We start from the raw sequence: 22,553 nt of genomic DNA, 5'->3' as shown, positions 1-22,553 counted from the left end.
TGTCTTTGCCACTTTAACAGCAAGTTAATGGCAGACCAAAATAAAGAACAAAAAGCAAACCATGTTTGACAGGTTTTCTGAAACTTCAACTTCTGATCTGTTAAAAGCACGTTTTTATGAAGACTACTGACCTAGGATGGAGCCTTGCTAAACACTGATTACCCAGCCAAGTAAAAAGCCCTTTTTTCCTAGGTTAAGAGCCAGTAGATATCCTTTAGTTTGTGAGAGTGCTGTCTGAATTTTCCTAATTTTCAATTTCTTTGAGGCACAGTGGCATCTTACAATGCTATCTAAACATGACCAGCTAAAAAGGCAACACTGAATAGAAATAGTTACTGCTCTTCCAGCACAATGTTATTGCGTATCCTCTTACTTCCCGAGTTCATCTTGAGCTGGTGTGTGCACCTGCACTCAGCTGAGTATCATATAATCTACAGCTGTGCTGCAGGAGGCAGGAGTGATGGAATGGGACAACTGGGTAAGGTAGCATGACTCGTGGAGTTTTTCTGATAGAGAATATATGACACCCTGGGAATTTTTGTCAGGTCCATACTCAGACATCTCCACTGAAATCTGTTTTCTTTGCAAAGAACTCTACATATTTTTGTAAATAGGAGAAGTATAAAAAATTGAAGTATTTATTTATAGCCTAACTACTGATTCAGCCTCCAAATTACATATTAAAAGAAAGTAAACAAAATTAGATGAGAGCACTGTCTCTATAGCACAGACCTGCAATGTAAAAGGGTGTGTTAGGGTCTAATCCAAAGCTCTGTGTTAGCTGCCACCCTACTGCTGATTTCAGTAAACTCTGTTCCAGTTCCTTTATTAAGAACACATGGACAAAGTGGATGTAAAACCTACTTCAGCAAGGTTTTGTTAGTCCTGGGTATTCAAAATGATGAACCAGCTCTTCCTACCCATATACACCACTACCTAAAAATTCTAGGAAATTAAAATGGTTTTGCCCTTTGCTGTATGTGGGTTTTCTTTAAATCTTTGTCCTTCATCTATGGTCACATATCAACCTTTCTCTGTATCTGTGGGGTACTAAAAATTAATCTTTTATTTAAAGGTGAAAGGGATGTGCTTTTACTTTATAGAGACTCCAGGAATCTGGTAATGAAGAAATAATGTAAAGCACACTGATTCAAAATCCTACAGTTCTATTGTGAATTATAAACTTTAACATCTCAAAAATGGATGCTTTGGGGCAGAGCTTCAGGACTTTTTTTAAAGCCTCCAAATTAGCAGTTTCATTTCTAATAAAACTGCTCCTCCCCTAATGAGAAAAAATACAAAATAAGGACACAGAGGAGAACTGTGTCTTTTTACTGCTCTGTTCTGTGGTTTTATAAGCAGTCTATTTGTTTGAATTGGTGATTGGGCAAGTTGTGTTAAAAAAATGTCTGAATGCTACGTGAGACTTTCAGCAGTTCTGAAGAGGTTGTGTCATTTGACACTTTACAGTTACTGTCCCCAGTCTGTTTTAATCTGCTCCATGCTGCATCTGTGCTGTGGCACGTGTGCAATAATTCTTTGCTATGCCAGGCACTCACTGGTGTGCACATAAAAATGCAGGTGGCAGCATTATTCTCCAGAGGAAAGCAACATCTGTCAGCATCCTAGGTGAGTATATTGCTCCACATGAATAAAACACAGATTCAGAGTACCTCAGGCAGCTTGTGCCCTAAATTAGATGTAGTCATGAACGCTTTAAGATCATCATTAGGACTTAATGCTACTTCCTTGTTGGTCCGATTTCCCACTGGGATTCAGTGTTGAGGTCAACAAGGGATGGATGCTAGGTGTGACCTGGGATGCATCTTTAGTTATGACCAACAGATAGGCCAGCCACAGGCAGTGAGATGGCTTAAAAATTCCTCACTTAAGAAAAATTGCCTATGGTTTTTCTTTCAGCCACCTTAACATCTGCTGAGTGTTTTATCACATTCTTCAATGGGAGCTGTTAGCCCTAGGAAATGGGACTTGATATAAAACAAGGTGCAGAAGATTCTTAGGAACTCCTTTCTTTCCAGAAACTTTCACTGTGATGTGTTCATTCAAGGTGCCCATGATGGCCCTGGCACTCTCCTGAGAAGTGTGATGGGAGCTAATCTTGAGGACGCAGTGAAGCTGTAATCTTCTATGAGTTCCTTAACACTGGACTGAAGAATGTGCTTTTGGGGTTTTTTTGTAAAAGGTGAAAAGAAATGGGACACCTAACTGATCAGTCTTGTTTGATCAGTCTTTATACAGGTAGCAAATATAAAGATATATCTGATATATGGATAACTGTATTAAACCAACTCTACTCTGTAGGCTGTGTTGCCTGTGAGAACAGGTCAGATTCTTCTGTGAAAATAAACTCAGAGAACCTGTCTTTCCAAAGAGCAGGTTCTGCAGAGGATCTGTCCAGCTCTCCTGTGTCAGGGTGCATTTTATTTGTTAGCTTTATTTGCTGTATCTGAAAGAACTGAAAGTCCTGATTATTCATAGGTGCAGACACAACTGGGGTGAATTCCTTTCCTGGGGAAAATGGAAATCCGGTGTGGAAAAAATCCTGTTCATAAAGTCACTGACAGTGAGAAAGAAATGCACAGCAGATTTCTTATGGGCAAGGAGTGAAAGGGTTTGTCCATGCCAGCTACTCTGCCTTTTCTTAAGAGCTCCATAGTGGATAGACAACAGGTTCAAGTGAAGGTGTTCAAGTGAAACTGTGCCTGCAGTCAGCTGAATACATGTTCTGTTGATAAAGATGCTAAAATAATAACCCCTATCGAGAAAATTCAGGGACCTTCACTTTTAGAAAACCATCCAGCAAGTTAAAATTTCTCATGGTGATGGAGAGAAGGGAGTGTGCTATTGAGACCATCTAGGAAAGTAGTTTAGCATCACCACATGGCAAGAAGTAGCATTTGGACAGTACTGAATCCCATATTGAGGCTAGGATCAAATCTGATCCCTTAAAGGCAATTTTGTATATAATAAAAGAAATATGTGTCCTTCCTGTCTCTAATGATCGAAAATCCATCTTAACTAGGCTCCATCTTCCAGCTAGTTATTTCTGTCTATCCAGAAAAGATTTTCAGAGATGTAAGCAGCTGCACAGTTCTCGCATACGCCAGGAGGAAAGTTTTGTTATTAAAAAAAAAGGTAATTCACAAACCCTGGGCTTTCTCAATGTATAATTCATATGTCCTTTGAACAGTCCTCCTCACAGGAATTCAGAAATGGATTTAGATCAGTTTACTTCATTTTTAGAATACAATGGAAGGGCACTTACTCTGCATACTTGCAGCCTTTTCTATAAATTAAAAATAGATGCTGGGCCCAAACCAACAGCTTTTTGCACTCTCTGGGAAACCTGTGCAAACAAACCACAACAGGACAATTCTGCTTTCTTTAGCAATGCAAGCTGTATCCTCAGAAGCCTGTGAAGAGACAGAGGGTCTGTAGTGCACTTTTCCCCTGCAGCCACGGAATAATCACTGCATCTTTCTTGATTTGTGCTTTCAAAAGCTAGGGGCTACAGATGCAGGCAACTGAAAAATCAAATGCAGTCATCAGCATAGCAGGGCTTGGGTCATGGAATTGGATAAGCAGACGTTTTATGGCAATGCACTGTCAGTTCAAACTGCAGCTTTATGCCAAATGGTCCTGCATTAGTGGTGCCTTGTGAGTGGCAGTGCCAGGAAACCAGCATCCTGGGGGACGCTCCACCCTCCTGCCTTGCAAAGGGTTACAGTGTTACACAGCCCAGACTGAAACATTTGAAGAGCGTTGTTTAGCCAGGGAAGCAATTTATGCTTGGCATTGGGCAGTACAGACCACTTCCCTCTCTCTCCTCCCCCACCAAATGTCTTGTAGAATCAGAAACCACAGGGTGATTCAGCGGAGTGAAGTCTGTTTCCTGGTGTACTTTTCGAGTAAGCATTTGCTTTCAAAACCTTTAGATAGAGGCTTTGCCTGGTGCTTATAGCAAAGCTGCAGATCAGTCTCTAATCCAAATAATTTGGGGGAGATGGCAGGATGTGTCCAGAGGTAGCTGTGAGTTGTTACTAAGTCCACATTTATGTACATCAGTCATTATGGTTCACTTGTTATGTTTTCCAAAATATTACAGGGGGCCTTCTGAAACAGAAACTTATTTTCAGGGAGGAAAACTGAAAAATGCAGTCTTGAAGGACAGCTTTGAAATACATTAAAAAAACTGAAATACAGCAATTCATAATGACAGAGGACTTCTGACTCTTGTTACTATGAAGTGGTTAAAACAGACTTGTACCAGGGATTTTACTCTGCCAAACTCTGCCTCACTGTGCCCCTCAGCAGTAGTGATTACCCTCTGCTGCATGAAGGTTGGATTCCTCCAGCAACTCCGCCTGATGTCTATTTTTGGCTTCCCCTCTAAAAACAGATGGTTGGGAGTGAGAACCTCTCCTTACGATTGCTGTTGTAAGCTGTGAAAGCAACAGATGGTTGCTAACACAGAGATCACAAATGCAGAGGTTCTGAGCTCCAATTTTTCTTCCAATGGTGCAAGCTTTATTTTGTTTACATCCATTCACTTTATACCTATTGGAATAAAAATGGGTTTTTCAAGGATATGTCAGTATAACAACTGAAGATGTATTGTTAAAATTTCATTCCTAAACTGCAAAAGACACAAAACAATTCATTACTTTGGTTCTGTCAGAACAAGACACTGAGTGTGGATTAAAACATGACACATCTTAGGCCCTTGCATCAGTGTTAATGATATACCATAATTCGGTTTCTCCTATTTTCCTAAAAACACTAGCAAAGAAATAAAAATCAACCAGACAGATCTAGGTTAACATTGTCTTCATGACTTGCAATGGTAGATCTGAGAGGCCTGGACTTCCTCAAAGGTCTTGGTCAAGGTGTGGGAAGGTACTGGCTGCAAAGGACTAATTGCCTTTCATGTCTCCGAAGCAGACAGAGACCCTACTACCCTTCCAGATGAGCAGGAGGCCTGTGGTCTCACACTGACAGAGGGGTAAGGACCTCTGTCTCTGTGTCCATCACTTCAACTCGAGCTGGGAGGAGTGTGATACCATAAATCAGGGGAGCTACAAGGTCTCTACATAGAGAACAGAATCTCTGTATGTCTGCGCCTCGCACTTCAGTGTGCTAATGAATATAAGGAAATCGTGCTTTTTGTGGCTCAAGAAGGTTGTCCAGAAATTATTATAATCCACTGTTTCTGAGTTTATTTTTTTTTAAATATCCCACTGCACATAAGCTGTGTACATCAAAGGCTTTTGGAGTGCTTTGCAAAGACTAATGCATGGGAGACTGCAAAGAGAGGATAATGATTTGCTCAGGACTCCATACTGTGTCAGTAGCAGAATTCGGAATAGTTTCCTTTTCTTTAGCTGTGTCTCAGCTGATATCCATAGAACTGGGCAAAAGTATCAGTTCAAAATCAAATGCATGACTTGCAATGGGACAGTGTGTTCTGCTTTTGGTCTGAGCAAACACACGAAGTGAAGATTATAATGCTGTGGAACTGCAATGCCATTCTCCAGTCTGCATACAAAAAGTTTCTCAAGACCTTTTTTTCTGGACAGGTAAATGTTGAAAATAGCCAGATTTTGGACATGTTAGACCAAATCTTCTTCACCATCCAAAATGCAGTATTCAAATACAAGGCAGTAGAAAATCTCAGGCAGATTATTAGGGAATGTAACATGGAAAAGGAGACCTAAAGGACAGATTTTAAGAAACCAAGATAAAGGCAATGCTAGACATACCTTCAGCCTACCGTAAGAAGACATGGTAATTTTAAAGCCTGAATTTCCATTCTCCACTTTAAAAACAAAACCCCCCGTTTGTTGCTGAGAAGCCAAGTCCTTAGCTCCTTCATCTCATCTCCTTCTTTATGCCTGTTGTGTACTGGCAGCTGTCCTGGCTTTCCACAAGGATACTAGGGAAATTATGAACAGCCCTGCTGCAGTGTCATGTCTTTTAAAGGGATCACAGCTCCATGGAACATTAATTAAGTCAACATTCTTGTGCCCAGTTTTGTTTGAAGTTACTACAGCCCTCACATTTTCTATATTCACTTGCTTCAGCAAACAATTTTCTTTAAACTCTAGAGTATGTTGGAGAATGAGCTGTTTGACTATTATAGCCTCGAGTTTTTGAGACTTATACTATTTCAATCCTTAAGGGCTTTCTTGCCCATCTTACTCCCATTCTTAAAATATTCCTGCTAATATCCTTAAATATTTTAAAATTATAAATATATATGCAGTGCCTTCCCCAATCAGATTGTCTAATTAATCTAACTGATGTATAGTGTGATATGTACATGCACTCAAACTGTAATTTATGTTGACTGGCTAGTATAACCAATTTGGCTGTTGCATTTAATTTTAGAATAAACCACATTTATTTCCCTTACACTAGATTTAGGAAATAAATTATAGTTGAAGCAATAATATTTTTCCAGGCTTCTCTAACATTCAGTCTAAATTAATTTGGTATTTCAGATTCTTCTACCAATTGTAGCAGTTATGCTGGCCATACATCAGAGAAAGTTTACAGGTTTTATTGCTGTTTCTGAGGGGCTGCTGGGAGGCAGAAGGAGTGTTTAAGCCCAGATGGCCTACTAGATGCTGGTAAAATTTAGGCAGGGTTTCTCCCAGGAAGACTCAGGAGCAGTCCAATCATGTGGTGGGAGGCTTTGTTAGAAGTACTGCCACTATTAGTACCAATGCACACCTGATGTTCAGAGCACAGCCAAGCTTTAAAGGAGAGCCTGAGAGCACTGTCATGTTTAAAGCAGCAGGGCTGGTGGGTATGGCCAAATTCTCTGATAATTTAAGGAAGCATAAATGCAGTGAAGCCACTGCAGCAAATGCCACACACATCTTTGGCTGTGGTACATGATGTACCCAATCATACTGTACTTGCCTAATGCTGAACTCTTAATTATGCTTGCCCACAGCTGGCCCAGTGCAAGTGGAACAGGGTATAAATCAAAAGGCACATAAACAAATGCAGGAGCAGGAAAGGAGTTCAGACCTGAGACTGGCTTTAAGAAAATGATTAATATTTGCTATGAATAAAGGGTCCACCTGTAATTTGAAACTGATTAACTAAAGAGCTATTTAAATGTTAATGGTGTAACAGTAATTTCTGGTGACAGTGAAATGCTTTCTCCATTCCAGCATTTAGTATTCTACTTATCCTAGTCCAGATATGAGATTTTTAGAAAATGTAGAGTATAGGGATGGCAGCTCTTTGGTGGTAGGAACAAATTACAGCTTTTAGCTAGATTTTTTTAAAAACACAACTTATTTACTAATAACTCACATATGATTTAGAGCTGAATTTGAGAGCTGATGGATCCACTGTGTACTCTTTCATGCAGATTTTGTACTCCAGGGAACAGAGTAATTGGTAGTTAAAAAGCTTCTTTTAGGATTTTAATCTCCACCCCAGAAAAGAGAGTGTAACCCTGAGCAGGATTTAGCTATATTCAGTAGTAGAAGCAAAACATAAAATACATGCCTAAAAAAACCGACTGAATGTTAAAAGAGTTTCAACTTCCTGTGCTGATGTTTTGAAGTTATTTCTGCTTTCTATGATGAATGTCCACAGGTTTGGAAGAGACATGGTTACTGTTTCTTTCTTCTGAATCAGGGCAAGAGCCTGACACTGGCAGGGAAAAGGCCTGTCAAATGTTGTAGCTTCAAAGTGATATCAGTTACTGTGGCTGTGAAATTGGGAAGCCATGTCAACAATTAAGCATGCTCTAGCTAATTGACAAGCCTGTTTACAAAAACTAGAGGGATACTCAAAATGGCACAAGAGTATGACAAGGAATGATCACCTCCTTGCTACTGCAGAATTTCTGCCTGTGCTTGTCTTTCCTCCAGTTCATGAGAATAATAGCTCTCTTCCCACAGCTGTTGTCTTCCAAATGGAAAAATGAGCCAAGCAGAAACTGTTCTGAGGAAGTTCTCACAGTTTTTCTGAAATTCTAGTGACCATGTCTAAAACCTAACAAATCAATGAAGGGTGTTTCTGAGGGCGTGACTATAGGTTACTAATCTGGTAATGTGGCTGTTCCCAAGGGAACAAAAATTTAATTTTCTGTCTCATTTCAAACACAGACTTGAATTACATGTCTGTCTCTATGTTTAATGAACAAATCATTGCAATATTTGTGAGATTTAATTAAGATGGGGAGTTTACATGGGAAAGAGGGAAACTGCTGCAGCAGCCCTAACGAAGCGATGTTGACTGTGGAAGGTATAAATCCAGCATTTGGTAGTGTCTCTGCAATGCCTGGCCTCAGTCTTAGTTATCCATGTTGCAAAACCCACCAAAATTCTATAGTAGGAATGGTAAGGCATTGGTTCACTGCCAAAGACCAAAGAAAGTCTTGCAGATAGAAGCTGGGGCATGTTCCCTCTGGCTGTTAGCTAAAACATAGGGCAAAAATCCACTTTCTCTCTTGCTAGAGAGAACTCTGATTTACAAGAGAGGCAAGGCTCCTAGGTACTTGTCTTGCCACAGTATAGTATACCCTGGCAGTAGGACTGCTGATTTTAAATGCTGGGGCTCTAAATGTCCTAAATAATCTTTTCACACCAACTCCTCCCCCACACTCCCAACAAACAAACAAACAAACACACACATTAATATTCCACAGTGGTTTTGATTATGAATTTCTGTTCCATCTGATCCTTTGCTGGGCTTGCTAGAAGCACAGGCTAGACAAAAGAGGTCCCTTCTGATCCTTCCTACTGCCCTAAATACTAGGAACAGGACTGTAAGGTTTCTAAGAAACAAAGAAAATTCTAAGGAGGGCTTCAAATATCACCTCTGTGTATGATCCAAAATAGAACATTTAAGTGCATCAAACAGCCTTAATCTAGTCTAGCTTTGTATAACCTGGATGACTCTACAGCAGTCACACCTGCTCATTTCTCTACAAATACTAGTCTTTGATCTGCAAGTATGTTTGAACCATAAGCCTTTTGTTTTTTTCATGAAAACTTTTTGAATGGTAATCTTCTGTATATTCTCATAGAGAAGAAAGTTTCTATCAGTATCAACACATTTTTCTAAATATTTGTATTCACATACAGCTATCTTCATATGTAAATTTTGCTTTAACAGTGACATGAACTAACTTGGAATAGTTTTAAACATTCAGAAAGTTTGCCTCAACAGCCTTCACAAAACACAAATACAGTTTCTGAACGTAACTGTTAAAATACAGGCAACAATTTAATATTGCAGATAACAGACTTTTTCTTCCTTAGGAAGACTATGATCGTCTGAGACCTTTATCTTACCCTATGACCGATGTCTTCCTTATCTGCTTCTCAGTGGTAAACCCTGCTTCATTTCAAAATGTGAAGGAAGAGTGGGTACCGGAGTTGAAGGAATATGCACCTAATGTTCCCTTTTTACTAGTAGGAACACAGGTATATTTGGTTCTGTTCTACTTTATTTAAACAGTTAGGATCATTGTATGGTGCCTTTTCTGTGGGCTGGAAGTCAAGACCAACAGGACCTGAGCAGCACCTTCTTCTGCCTTTGGAGGAACAACCCTTACAGGTGGCAGAAAAACACAGCTACGTGTTGTTCTCCAATGAGCTATCTCCATTTTGTTAAAAAAACTTATGTCCATTGTAAATATGGTGGCAAGATGGACTGCATGCCTCCCATGTGACTTTCTAAAAAGTCATGGGACTTAGTGAATAAAACTGTCTCTAATGCCCATGTTACTGGAATTACTTGTGACAACTATTAGTCACATGCAATATTTGCTGAAGCAAAGGAGAAGGGGAGAAATGAGACAATTTCCTCTTGCTTCTCATGAATAGTGGACTGGGCTTCTTTTATGAAGTGACCCACATGTTGGTGTTACCTTTGGGTTAGTCTTTCTGCCACTGCATTTGGTATTCTAAGATGACCACATCTAATTGAAGTGCTGAATTACAGAATAAATGGTTCTTCTAGATTAGAGGTTCACAATTTAATTGAGGGCTCTTGAATCAGGAAGGGTCCACAGTCTGAATCATGACATGACTCCGTTTTTATAGAGAAAATATTCCATTGAATGATTCTCCTTTAAAAAGTGGGTATCATATTGCCTGCTGACTTTTGTTTAGAGAAAGTATTCCAGCATGACTTCAATCTTTCTTGCTAGATTGATCTCCGTGATGACCCAAAAACTCTGGCAAGACTGAATGATATGAAAGAGAAGCCCGTATCTGTGGAGCAAGGACAGAAGTTAGCAAAAGAGGTAAACTGGATATTCCTAAATGAAACCAAGTAACAAAGAACAACAACAACAAAACCACCCCTATTTCTACTTGACTTTGTCTTCCTTTACCACTTGTTGCATATCTTTTAGCAGTCCACATATGAAAACTTGTGACTGCTTACCAGTCAACAACACTTACTTACATTAATGAGCAGACCTAAGTAATTATATCTTCTTGTCAGTAATTGTCAGTAATTTTCAGTGTAGACACTTATATAGCTTGTATAGCTTTTACAAATATTACTCAAAGATAATTACTATCCACAGACTGGTTGAGGTTGGAAGGGACCTTTCCTGCTCAAGCAAAATGTTGGAAGGATCTTTTAGACGTTATCTGAGCATGTTATACTACCACTGTGACTACGGTGTGGATAATGCTTATCAGGACGTTTACAGAGCCTTTATTTTTGAAACACAAATGAGTAATGTAATTATTTTTTGCTCTTTAAAGATCAACCATACCTGAGGCCTTCACTGCCAATTTAAAGAATTTACTTGTTTCCCATAGAAACCAACCAACTTAAATACCTTCCAGATCTTTGGACAAAAGACAAATCTTATTTTCTCCTATGGGGGGGTACACATTCAGATAACTTTTTTTAGATTATAGCTAAACATTGTAATGTTGCTATGGGGGGGGGGGAGCAGAAGTGCCCAGATGGAACTGAACAGCTGAGACATACTGCTATTGAATTAACTTATTTTCTTGACAGATAGGAGCCTACTGTTACGTGGAGTGTTCAGCTTTAACACAGAAAGGACTGAAGACTGTTTTTGATGAAGCTATTATAGCCATTCTAACTCCAAAGAAACACACAGTGAAGAAGAGAATAGGCTCAAGATGCATAAACTGCTGTTTGATCACGTGAGAGACATTTACAATGGCCAGGCTTACTGTGAAATTCTACTGATTTTAAATACAATGCATTAAGTACATAATGAATTTGTTCCAGGTTTGAAAGTTAAACCTACATTTCTGCCTTCTAAAACCAGTGAAATCCAGAGGAATAAAATCAAACTCAACGAACTTGTAATAAGAAGCCACCACATCTGTTACAAATATTTTATTCAGACTGGAAGGTACAATCTCTCAGGGTTACACAGTCTAGAGGAAGCAAAAACTGCACCATGCTGAAATGGCATCTATGTGATTTTACTGAGTGGAGATGCTTGGCCTGAAATACTCTAACTGAATTTGGACAGTTTTCTGCTTTGACTATATATATATATATATATCTTAAAAAACCCAACTTTTGCACAGTCTGTATGGAATCTGCACAAAGAAATACCTTGTCTCTTTTTGCTCCAGTTATCTGCTTTTGTATGTAAGCTGCTTCCGGTTCCAGTGTATCCACAGAGGTGCAATAATCAGACCAGCCATATAGCCAAAGGTAGCTCCGAGGGAACAGGAAATGGGCCATACCTGTGGGGAGAATGCAAGGTAAAAGCAGACAATGAGGAAAATGTCTGTGATTTTTTGTACTTCATGAGCACAAAGTCTAGGTACTGAAAGACAGTAGTCTTATTCTACTTTAAAGCTTGATGTGCTTTCCTAAAAATGCCAAAAGCGTAACAATCATCTTCACGAACACTAAATGCTGTTGTACAGTTTTTAGTTAATATGCAGTTAGTTAAAATGTAAGCAGGCTTCTGGCTATTGCAGACTTTAGTTTGATAGTCCAAAAACTATGTGGAAAAAAACACCCCTTAGAACTATCTATATCCCCTGAAGCATTTAGCTGACCTAACTTCCTACTCTGCTGTACAGTTGGATACCTGGATTTCTCAGCAATTTCTCCCTTCAATCTTTCATGGTGTTTTGAAACTTTCAGGTGTGTATAGAGGAATTAGTATTCAAATAAGGCCAGAGACTGAGATAGACAGAGGTTTGCTGGCTTTTTTTCTTGAAAAGTATATGAAAGGATAAATTTTCCTCTGATTAGCAGCAGGGAGGGAACACAAATTTGGAAGCTGACTGAACATCTTGCACCCAGATCATCAAACTCGTAGTAAGCCAGTTATGTCAAAGAGAGCTTTAATTATATGCTCTATTTTCTATTATAAGAAAAGGAAGCCAACTCAATAGATCTGACTCTCTTTAACAAACCATCTTGTACTGAGCCAGAGTAGTAATGGAATTCTTCCCTGCTTTTTTTTTTTTTAAATTGGTATTGATTTCCAGGGAGTGGCCGAACTTAACCAGTCTGTCATCAGATATAGCTTATAATACCAGTCCACTACATACTGCATTTGATGAAAGTCTCAACTAAGGTGGTAATTAATTTATTTTTTTAGAATAAATACAATTCCCAGGCCTCTAAAATTTTCCTTTGGTTTTTTTTTTTTTTTTTTTGCAAGGACAAGTTTGCAGTTCCTGCTGAACAGTGCATATTCCTAAAGCAAGTATGGACTGGACTCTACTTTTCTTTTGTTTTTTAAATTAAAGGGGATATTACCCCTCCCTCCCATAGTAGTTGAGACTGAGAAATGCACTAGACAATAGAGGAAATATCCCAATCTCCAGCCTTCTTTTTTACTTCACTTTGACTTGCAATTCATGAATATCAAATGAACTTACGCTTAATGGTACTGGTTCCTCCTTTCATTCATTTTCCTAGCTCTGATTCTTCTCTTTACTTCATTATCACTTAAAAGAATATATTTATTCACATCCTTTGATCATAGGAATTTTAACTACGAGTAAGAGTAATGTATTTTGTCTTCTGCTCTTTCATCTTCAATCTCCTCAGTTGTTTCATCTTCACATTCCTTAGCATTTACAGCTTTATATGTTATTTGGAGGTCTTAAGGAGTGTAGCAAAGATGATTATTAAACAAGGTGCCTTAGGTACTCTTTATTGACCTTGTTTCATTCTTTCACTTTCATACATTCTGTCTCCGCTGCTTGTTTTTTTTGCTGAGTATTTCAGCAATTGCCTCTCAAGCCAAAGATTTTCTTGTTTTCATTCATTTACTGTGTATAGTAGATCATCTATAAAAAGCCTTGAGAGGCTTTGGCATGGTAAGTACTACATGTATTTGAAACTCACATAAGTTTGTGGCCTTGGCTAAACTTACACTTCAGGTGGATCTTTTCAACTTTTAAACAAAATGTAATTATTTCTAGCATTTTGCCTATTACACATGTCTAAAGGACAAAACAATAAAAAAGTCCCTGAAACCCTTCTGCTCACTCAGTAATGTTCAGATGGTAAGTCATACTTTTTTATCCACTGATGAAGTCAAACACCAATATCCAGACAACTATGGACAAAGGCTTCTTAACACAGTGGTGCTTTTACATCAAATTTGCTGAGTGATCAATGATCAATCCTTCATTAAATTTTTACCTACATTAGGTGAATTTGTAGTTGCCTATTTGCTTTCCAGAACTATAGGTAGATGATGGACTCTGAATTGATCATATTCCCCTAACTAGAGAGCGAATATCCCTGATGACCCAATGACCCTGTATGTTGTGCTATTTTGTGTATAGTGGGTGATTATTGGTATGATTAAAAAGATCGCTGATGATTGTTGTAGCCTCTTTCACCTGACTGAAATGCAACCTGGGACATGCTTTTTCAATAGCTATGTAACTTTTAATATTAATTATGCCTCTGTCTTCTAAAACGTTCAGTTTTTGCTTTGGTTTTTAAAAGTCAGTGTTACCTTATATAAGTTTCAGGCTCTCTTTCTTAACAGTTGAATCTGTGACCTCTGAACACTCACAAATGGCAGGTGGAAAAGATAGGGAACAAAGAGAAAAACCACAAAACATGCCATCTCCCCATCTATGAGTAAGACAGAAAGAGACACCACCTCATCCCTTCTAGTGGCATGGAACAGAGGGGTACCAGGCCAGGCACTTTTTCTTACTGTGCTGCTTGGACAGCCCAAAGTAGTTTTGAGGGCAGTTTGGCCTTTGGAGAACTCCCTAAGCACAGCAGTTAAAAGCCTGCACTTAGAAGTGTTGCTGTCCTTCTGCCATTTTCTCTAACCCTTAAGACCAGGCAAAATCCCCTAACAAACAGGTAGTAATACCAGTTTTGCACCTTTTATTCTTGACTGATGGCTTTTAGGCTACATATAGCCTGAGGCACCCATGGGTATATCTAAAGCAGCAAGTTATCAAAGACAGATTAAGATATGGTTCTTAAGCACATCAGCTGCACTAAAATAACACCACTTTCACATGCTTTTGACTGTCTACGAAAATGGGTTGCTTCTTTCTGTGGAAGTGGGTTGCTTTATTTTGTATTAGCTGCTGGCCTCATTTTTCTGAGACCCAATCACTTTCTTCTGGACCTTTTTAAATGACTTTGACTTACTCAATTGGCCTGCTTTTGCCCCCTCTTTCATAGTATCTCAAACTCTGTTTAAAGTCCTTGACTTGGTATGAACTGCCTGTAAGTGACAAAAATCTAAGCAGCAAATATCTCTCTGCCTGTTTCAGGAGATTCCATTCTGCTTGCTTAAAATATGCAACTTGTAATACACCCCTCCCATCCCCTGAGAACTTTACAGCTCAGTTCCTCCCTCCTACGTCGTGCTCCCTTCTGCCTTGAGGATGGTGACATATCCTGCCCCAGTACTGATGTCATGTCTGGGCAGGGTCAGCAGCAGGGGAATAAGATGTTAGGCCACATGGCCTAGCTGCACTTTTGCTGAGGGGAAAAAAGGCTGATAAGGAGAGAAAAGTGTGTGGAGCCCAGGAGACAGAACATTTTTTATGAAACTGTCATTAAATGCTTTATCTGTCTCAGCAGCTGGGAAGCATCAGCTACCATTCTCACAGCCTAAGACAAGAAGAATCAGTTTACATATCAAATGCATGATGAAAAGGGCAATTGTAACAACCTGTAGATAACTACTAGGAACCTGAACAGCAGCTTGGCAAAAACAAATCTTAACAAGAACAAAAAATGCATTTTAATGGACAGAGCATGAAGCAGTGTTAAATGCAAAATGATTCTGACTTCCACTATTCATTTAAATTTTCATCTTGCCTTTTCATCTGGCAGCAGTGCTGGACTTCACAGGAATTTCTTTAGGCTAGCTTAACAGACACTGCAGAATGGCAAGGTTTTTAAGATATATTAGAACTAATTTTAAGAATAATGACTCAAAATAGGAATTGCCAACCTTTCAGGACACAAATGAGCTAGCTTTCCTCAGTGCTCTTTAGAACACCTAAGATTCTAAGATGTGAGAATGCTTAGCATATTGCATGGAAAGGAGAGCATGTTGCAGGATCCCAGCAAGGTATCCAGCTCTGCTGGACTGTGCATGTAGCTGACTGCATGACAGTTCTGTCATCCATTATGAGCCTTGCATCCCATGCAAGGGAATTACATAGACATTAATAAGGACATAAGGGCCAGATTCTTATAGACCAGAGGAGCAACACAAAGTTTTAAAGATATTATGAAGTAAGCAGCTGCCTGCTGGAACTTTCATTATACAAATGCAAATACAGTGGGGCAATCTACTGTACTTACTTTGCAGTAAACTTAAGAGTGTTTTTCTCATATTCCTGAACACGATTTTTTGTATGCTTACTGTTTCAAAAGACTGATTTCTGACTGTCAATTAGAAGGCTATGTAATAATTTTTGCTTCATTTTAAGACTGAATAAATGAGCACAATTATTTTCCCTCCCCGTTTCTAACATGCCTTAAATTCCTGATTGTTTAGTCTGTACTGTCTTAAAAACTTTAGTACATGCCTTTAATCTATTTTGGTTGCATGCACATGTTAACTACAAGTGTCTTATCACATTGTACAGAATGTGTGTGTTGACAAGCACACACCAAGAAGAAAGTGTGAGGCTTTTTTCAGGCTGGCATTTGTAACTAGAAGTTGATTTCATGGGTTTGTGTTCTAGAGTTATAGCAAGCATAACAGCCTTTGATCTCACCATTAAGGTTTACATTGAGAAAACACATTATTAAATAAACAATGATAACCACACTAAAGTGGAACAAGCTTCTACCTCTGTTTAAAACAACTCCAACTGCGTATTATCCCTTCTTCTCATATTAAGCAACTTCTCTTATAACAAAATTTTCACAGTAAGTAGTAGATCCAAAAAGGAATACAAGAAGGAATCTCTCTGAGCTGTGTTGAGAAGAACCAAAGTAGAGTAAAAGTTTATACTCCCATTTCAGCTTACTTGAGTAAGCACCAAGAACTGCACCCAAGATTCTGTGGATTATTTTTCAGGCTACAAATGTCTGAGAAGTATCTAAGGCTAATATTTACAGTCATATTGGCTAAATTACATGGCAGTCAGTCAACTCAGGTGAGCTATATCAACACTACTTATTATGCTTGCAGTATCCACTATGAAGTAGGAATACAGCAATTTTACTTCTACCTAATGAGAACATTGTAAGCAGAATATTGTTTCAAAGTCACTTTTTACCACTAGGAACAGGTACTACAGATCAAAATTATGCTACCAAAAAACCCCAGATGTATGGGAGGGCATGCACACAACAAACACAGAGACATGATTTAAAAATCTGTTATCAAAACATGCAATAAACCTAGAAATTCCCCAGTGAGCTAAATCCAGTCAATAGCAAATGCTGTGTCTGGAATAATAGTTCCACCACATGTAAGTGTGCTGATAAAGCTGTGGTCTTCAACTATACCATGTTGTTCTGCAACTAGTTTCCTCAAGCTGAGTAGAGAAAGGATGTGCCTAGTAACTCATACATCATTCCCTTCTGTTTCAATGGTGGTGTGTTCTAAGGTTCCACTTCTCAGTGACACATGCAGCCAGGATCCTGATCACACGCGGTTATTAAAAGCACACCATCAGCTTGAAACCCACAATCTAGAAAAACTAAGCAACTGCAACAAAGGAAGTTATTTTCTATTTCTTTGTAGAGCTGTGCTAGCTAACGGTAACCCTTACATATCCATTGTGCTTCAGCAGCCTGGAGGCATCTGAGATGGATGTACAACTCTAAATTGTCTAGAATACCCTTATTTAAATAATCACAACTAAGTGCTCCAAACTATTTTAAAAATTGCTGGAAAATGAGATAACAATCTCAAAACACTGGCAAAATTAGTCCACCAGTCTAACTGAAACATGCCTGGCAGAACAAGTCCTGGAAAGTTTGTTGTTTTGTTTTGGGTTTTTTTTTTGTTTTTAATACAGAAATGTAACTATTGTAGTGCCTAACCTGCATTCCTGCCTGTAAGGCAATTATCTTTACCTTTGTCTGAGATAAGCTGAATTCTACAGACCTACAACCAGGAATAACAACAGACTAGGCCTCCCTGACCAACTGTTTTGCATAGTTACAAAATTTTTCTTAAAGCTAGCAGAGGAGTAACATATATGGCATACTTAAAAGTTGCTTTAAGAACAACAGAATAATGAAAAAAACCCAAATCATAGGATACAAACTGACTTTCAGCAATAAATTTTATACTTCTAACAGAAATGCTTCACATATTTTTCATCTCCATTCTCAAACATTATTCAGAATATTAATGTTTATTTCTGAAACAATATTCTGTTCCTGCTAAGTAATATTTACTTAGCATAGAAGTTGTTGCATGCTTAAAAAATGCAATTAACATTATTTTTAAGGGTAGAGAGGCACACTAATCTGAATATCCCCTGTATGCAATATTTTTCAAACTAAAACATGGAAAATAAAGTGAAGATTTTCTGAGACATCTGTATTTATCTCAGTTTTGTTGCATGTCACAAGACGTATGTATAAAGAAGCAGTATGTTTCCTTTGGTTTGTAAGTAAGTAAGGATGAAGTAGCATTTGGGCTTTAGTCGTTAGCACATGAGTTGGAACTCTCGTTATGAAATTCATCATCAGGTTTACTCCACAGAGCCCTGAAGTACTTTGAAGCAAAAACAAATTTTAGTGAAAGACACACAGGATGCTGACATCTGATTTTCTGACCAGGTAAGATCCAGGAAATAGTACAAAAGACTTCTCAAATTCTACTGCTACATCTCAACTACAATGTAAAGCAATGATTACCGGGTTTTAGAAATCTTAATAGAAGAAGTTTGCAGGAAAATATGATAGACTGCCAAGGGTAGGGAAGCAGTAGCAAAACATGAAACCAATGTTGCTTTTTCTTTGAAGGACACAAAGCAGAAGAATTGTGGTAGGTATGAGCGTGGCAATTAGACAAGTATCCTACAGAATAGTGCAGACAGCTTTATTTAATACCCTGCTGAGATTCCAGCATTCTCAGTACTCCCTCCAACCTCTTGTTTGCTTTAGGTGAGTGACTACCATTCCATTTGAAGACATTTCTATGAACAAACCAGACTTCACAGAAGCAGCTTTACATTCTCCCATTTCTGAATGATTTTTCAATTTAAAAGTTGACTGTAGACACTTTATAAACTGTCTACAGTTTATAAAGTGTAGACACCAGTTTGATTAAATGCTAAATCCCAATTAAGTGGAAAAATATGCCAATTCAAGACACAGTGACTTTTTCTGTGTACCTTGTCTCATATTATATTGTTTTAATAAAGCTAAATCAATAGCATTTTTCACCCCAAACACATAGCATTTCTGTAACAGCTGGATATTTTGTGGTTTTGACAACTTTTGACATTCCAGGGCTACCAACAGAGCCCAAGGGCAGCAGCAAAACCCCTTTGGTTTGCTTTATCATGTGTTATTTCTCAATTATTGCTGATCCATCCAGTTCTTGTAGTAACAATTTCACCTCTTCTGTGACCATCTGCCAGTAATGAATTGTCTGAAGTTACAGGCAGCAATGCAGCTGTGTTTCCACTGCATGCTAACCCACAAATACTAACTATAATCAATACAAACATCAGAACCAGATTTTGCAATAAACAGGCTTAAAGGCCTTAACACTGCTCTCTAATAATACCACTTTAGTCTTCCCCAAGTAACAGATTTAAACCACATTTTCTAGTTTGAAACAGAACCACTTTCACTACAGATCAAAAAAAGTTGTTTACAGCACAAAGGCTAAAATACAAAAAGGAAAATAATCACTAATGAAACCTCTTTTTATCTCAGAACCTGGTCTTGAGTTCAAAGATTAAGCTGTTCCATTTGAGTCCATTTTTGGATAGGAAAAGGGTAAATCCAAAACCATAATCCTCAAGCTCTCTGTTTTTAGGCTAATATGAGAAACAGCTGATGTCAGAAGCACCACAGCTTAATACTTTACTCATGCAGCTATCTAGAAGTAATTTGGTTTTGACTGGGTTCTGATTACTTTTAAGTCTACATTAAGATCTACATGATTTCTTTCAGACCTTGCTTGGAATTTAATCTGTAGCTGTTCCCTTAAACATACCAGTTGATGTTCTACAGAGTTCTGTGCAAACTTAAGTTCTGTGCAAAACACTAGCAGTCCTTGTATTTGGGGGAGATTAAAAAATACTACTATTATTAATCCTGCAGCTGTATTATGTGCAGGCCTTTTTACATTCAGTAAGTGGTTAGGTCACTCAGGGGCAATCAGCACTAAAGATCTTCTTCACAAACTAAACAGATCTGCAAGAACAGCAGACGTTTCTGAGGATAATTATTTCCTGTCTGAAGTTGAAGACAACACAGAAAGCACTTCTCTTTTACAGTGAAAGAATTTACTGTGAGTTTCTGTAATCACCTGACATCAGGTAGCAAAAAGAATACTCTTGCAAAAACAGGTTTTGTGCCAGTGCCCAGTGAACTTCTGAAGAACAGGAATGTCTCTTGGTTCTGAAGATTTCTGAGATAGCCATGTAGCTACTACATGCAATACCTGGGTTGCTGAATCCGCACTGTTCAGTAGGAATAAAAAGACAAAAGACATCCAGCTGTTGCATGAAGTTGTGTTTCCCCAGAACCTGATTCACAATATCTCTCAATATTTCTCTTGGCTGAGCTGAGCATGCTGGGAAGCAGTGTCTCCTGGGCTTCTGTAGACTGAAAATGCCTGGCCAGGACACTGCCCCCACTTCTATGGTTTAGTGACCAATATTTAAGAGATCACCTTCACAAAAATATTAGATTATTAATAGGTGATTGGAAACTTTTGAAAGTTGTGAGCAGGATCCCTGACAAGCTATTTTAAAGAGGTTGATTTCTGCCTTGAAGGCCTGTTACAATTTTGGTACTTCACTGTGTTGCTTTGCTGAAACAACTGGACTTGTAAAAATTACATTACATTTTAACCAGAACTTTTTTCATCTCCCCTAATGCAGCATATCTTAAAAAATTAGCCTTTAAAACTGCAGTTTTCAAAGACTGTTAGAGTGGCAGCCTGCAGGACTGATAAGCAAACTCTATGGCTGCTCTTGAACTGGCCACATCATTAAAGATCAAGCAGGTCAGACTCAAGTGGAACAAAAAATTTATTCCCCCATCCCACTATTTAAAACTCTATAATGTGTAAGATGGAGAAGTGAAAATGGGAAAAATGAGGGGAAGGGAAAGAACAGCAGCAAATGCTCTAGATCTAGGCAAAAGATCTTTGATGTAGAGCTTGAGTCATAAACTCTCCCCTGCTAACTCTGGTATCAGGAGTATGTCAGAAATGAGGGTGGAGATGGTGAAGGAAAAGGGAAATTTCAGACACACAGGGAGCACTGGGGAGCATTCATACCCAGAAACAGCCAGTGACAAGTTTGGGTATCTAAAGTTTCTGCAAATGCTTTGCTGTTTCTGATGAGTCGAAGTATCATTTGAGATGCTTAAGTGTAGATTACAGAGCTAAATTTTCAGTCCTGTTTGGCTTTTATTAACTTGGAAGAGTTTACAAACAGCAAAAGTTTTCAAACCATTATCAAACTTGTGTCTCCCACTATTGGAACATGTGGGAATGGACCAAAAACAAAAAATTAACTCTACCTAAAGCATCTGTCTTCAGCTTTTAGTGTCTTTGGTTAATCAGAGCCCCCTGACCTAAGTTTTCCTCATATCATTGGTGCATAAAAGGTGAAGGTTTTATACACAGCACATTAGCAAAGTCTGAGATTTTGGGAATAAAACAAAACCTGCCAGATGAGACATGCTACTTTAAAATCGCATCTGAGCAAGGAAAAAGTGCTTGCCTCTCATCAGGACAGGGAAGTGAGTAAGACTTGGAAAGGAGATAGGAGATTGTATTTCAGTGAATCCCTCGATTTTTGGTTACATTCATGTCTGTCAACAATTAATCAGTGTCAACACATACCTATGCCAGATTGATGGTGAAACATCTTGCAAGAATAAACCAAGTGTTTTCAGGGAAGAAAATGTTTTGCTTACAATACTAATCTACTCCTCCATTATTTTTGAAATACAAATTCTAATGTCTAATCACACTACTGCAATGAAAAACTAATGGCATAAAAGCAGGCTGTGAGCTATTTACAGAAGACAAATTTTAAGTGTGGCTGTAAGAGCTGTAAGCCACAGCATCTCCACAATATCACAGAGGAAAATGTGCTGCCTGTTACACTGATTTCTGGAAGAAACCTCTGAAACCATCTGCTTAGGGACAGGCCTGGTAGACACTACTCAGCTAAGAGTATATGAGTTTGGTATCCAGACAAAGTTATGAAACACTGAGCACATGTAGGAAGAAGCTGCTACTGGTGCCATCATTTTATGGCAATTGCAGACTTTCGTTATGTTTAATTGAATCACTTCTCCATGCCAAAAAACATAGCAAGAAATTAGCATAAACATTGGAATTCATAAAGATAGAATCTGCAATGCCAGCTTCACATTTTTTCTTGTTCAACTAAAAAGCTAATGTTTGCCTTCCTTTGAAATCAGAAGTGTTTAGTACAGTGCTTTGGCTATACCATTTCCACAAACTGATCTAAATCCATTTAAAATACTTTCTGTTAAGTGCTTTTATGGAAGACAGAGGGGAGCTAAAACACAAGAAAAGCATCTTTCTTTCCCTACCTGTGAACAATAAAAGCTACTAGACGGAAGGCAAACTTGAAGACATTTTCATCATTTCACATTTCTCCTTCAGCTTGTCTAGCTTCTTCTTATCCAAATCATTAGAGCTCTATTCCATTATAAAATTTGCATGCAACAGACACTCACAGGTATTAAATAATCCATTTAAACTGGAAGTAAAAATAATGCAATTTACTTCCTTACACCCTAAGCACAGATGTTTCCAATGAATTTTTAAAAGTTTGGCATAACTCTGTAGGAATAGCTTATGACCAAGTACAATACACCTGAACAGCTTCAAAGCAATTTTGTGC

The 22,553-nt window shown here is 38.4% G+C and overlaps 2 protein-coding genes across 7 annotated transcripts in view; one reads left to right on the top strand and one right to left on the bottom strand.

The window, feature by feature from the left end:
* Window positions 1–16,000, top strand: part of RHOQ (ras homolog family member Q) — a 21,994-nt gene extending 5,994 nt beyond the window's left edge. The window contains exons 3-5 of one of the 3 annotated variants that reach the window (XM_039697852.1): window positions 9,376–9,473; window positions 10,202–10,297; window positions 11,032–16,000. In XM_039697852.1, the coding sequence (XP_039553786.1) occupies window positions 9,376–9,473; window positions 10,202–10,297; window positions 11,032–11,187 (350 nt within the window). In that variant the 3' untranslated portion in view covers window positions 11,188–16,000. Of the gene's footprint in view, window positions 1–9,308; window positions 9,474–10,201; window positions 10,298–11,031 lie in introns of all 3 variants that reach the window. The other 2 variants (XM_039697853.1, XM_039697851.1) reach the window with 2 other exon arrangements.
* Window positions 10,070–22,553, bottom strand: part of PIGF (phosphatidylinositol glycan anchor biosynthesis class F) — a 20,295-nt gene continuing 7,811 nt past the window's right edge. For 2 of the 4 annotated variants that reach the window (XM_039697848.1, XM_039697849.1), the window contains 2 exons: window positions 11,608–11,741; window positions 10,070–10,265 (listed from right to left, as the gene is read on the bottom strand). In XM_039697848.1, the coding sequence (XP_039553782.1) occupies window positions 11,628–11,741 (114 nt within the window). In that variant the 3' untranslated portion in view covers window positions 10,070–10,265; window positions 11,608–11,627. Of the gene's footprint in view, window positions 10,266–11,367; window positions 11,742–22,553 lie in introns of those variants that run through there. The other 2 variants (XM_039697846.1, XM_039697847.1) reach the window with 1 other exon arrangement.

Source organism: Passer montanus, unplaced genomic scaffold (assembly GCF_014805655.1).
Source record: "Passer montanus isolate IOZ18808 unplaced genomic scaffold, ASM1480565v1 scaffold12, whole genome shotgun sequence".
Taxonomy (NCBI): Eukaryota; Metazoa; Chordata; class Aves; order Passeriformes; family Passeridae; genus Passer; species Passer montanus.
The sequence above is the reverse complement of the archived record's forward strand: the minus strand, read 5'-3'. Positions and strand labels throughout refer to the sequence as shown.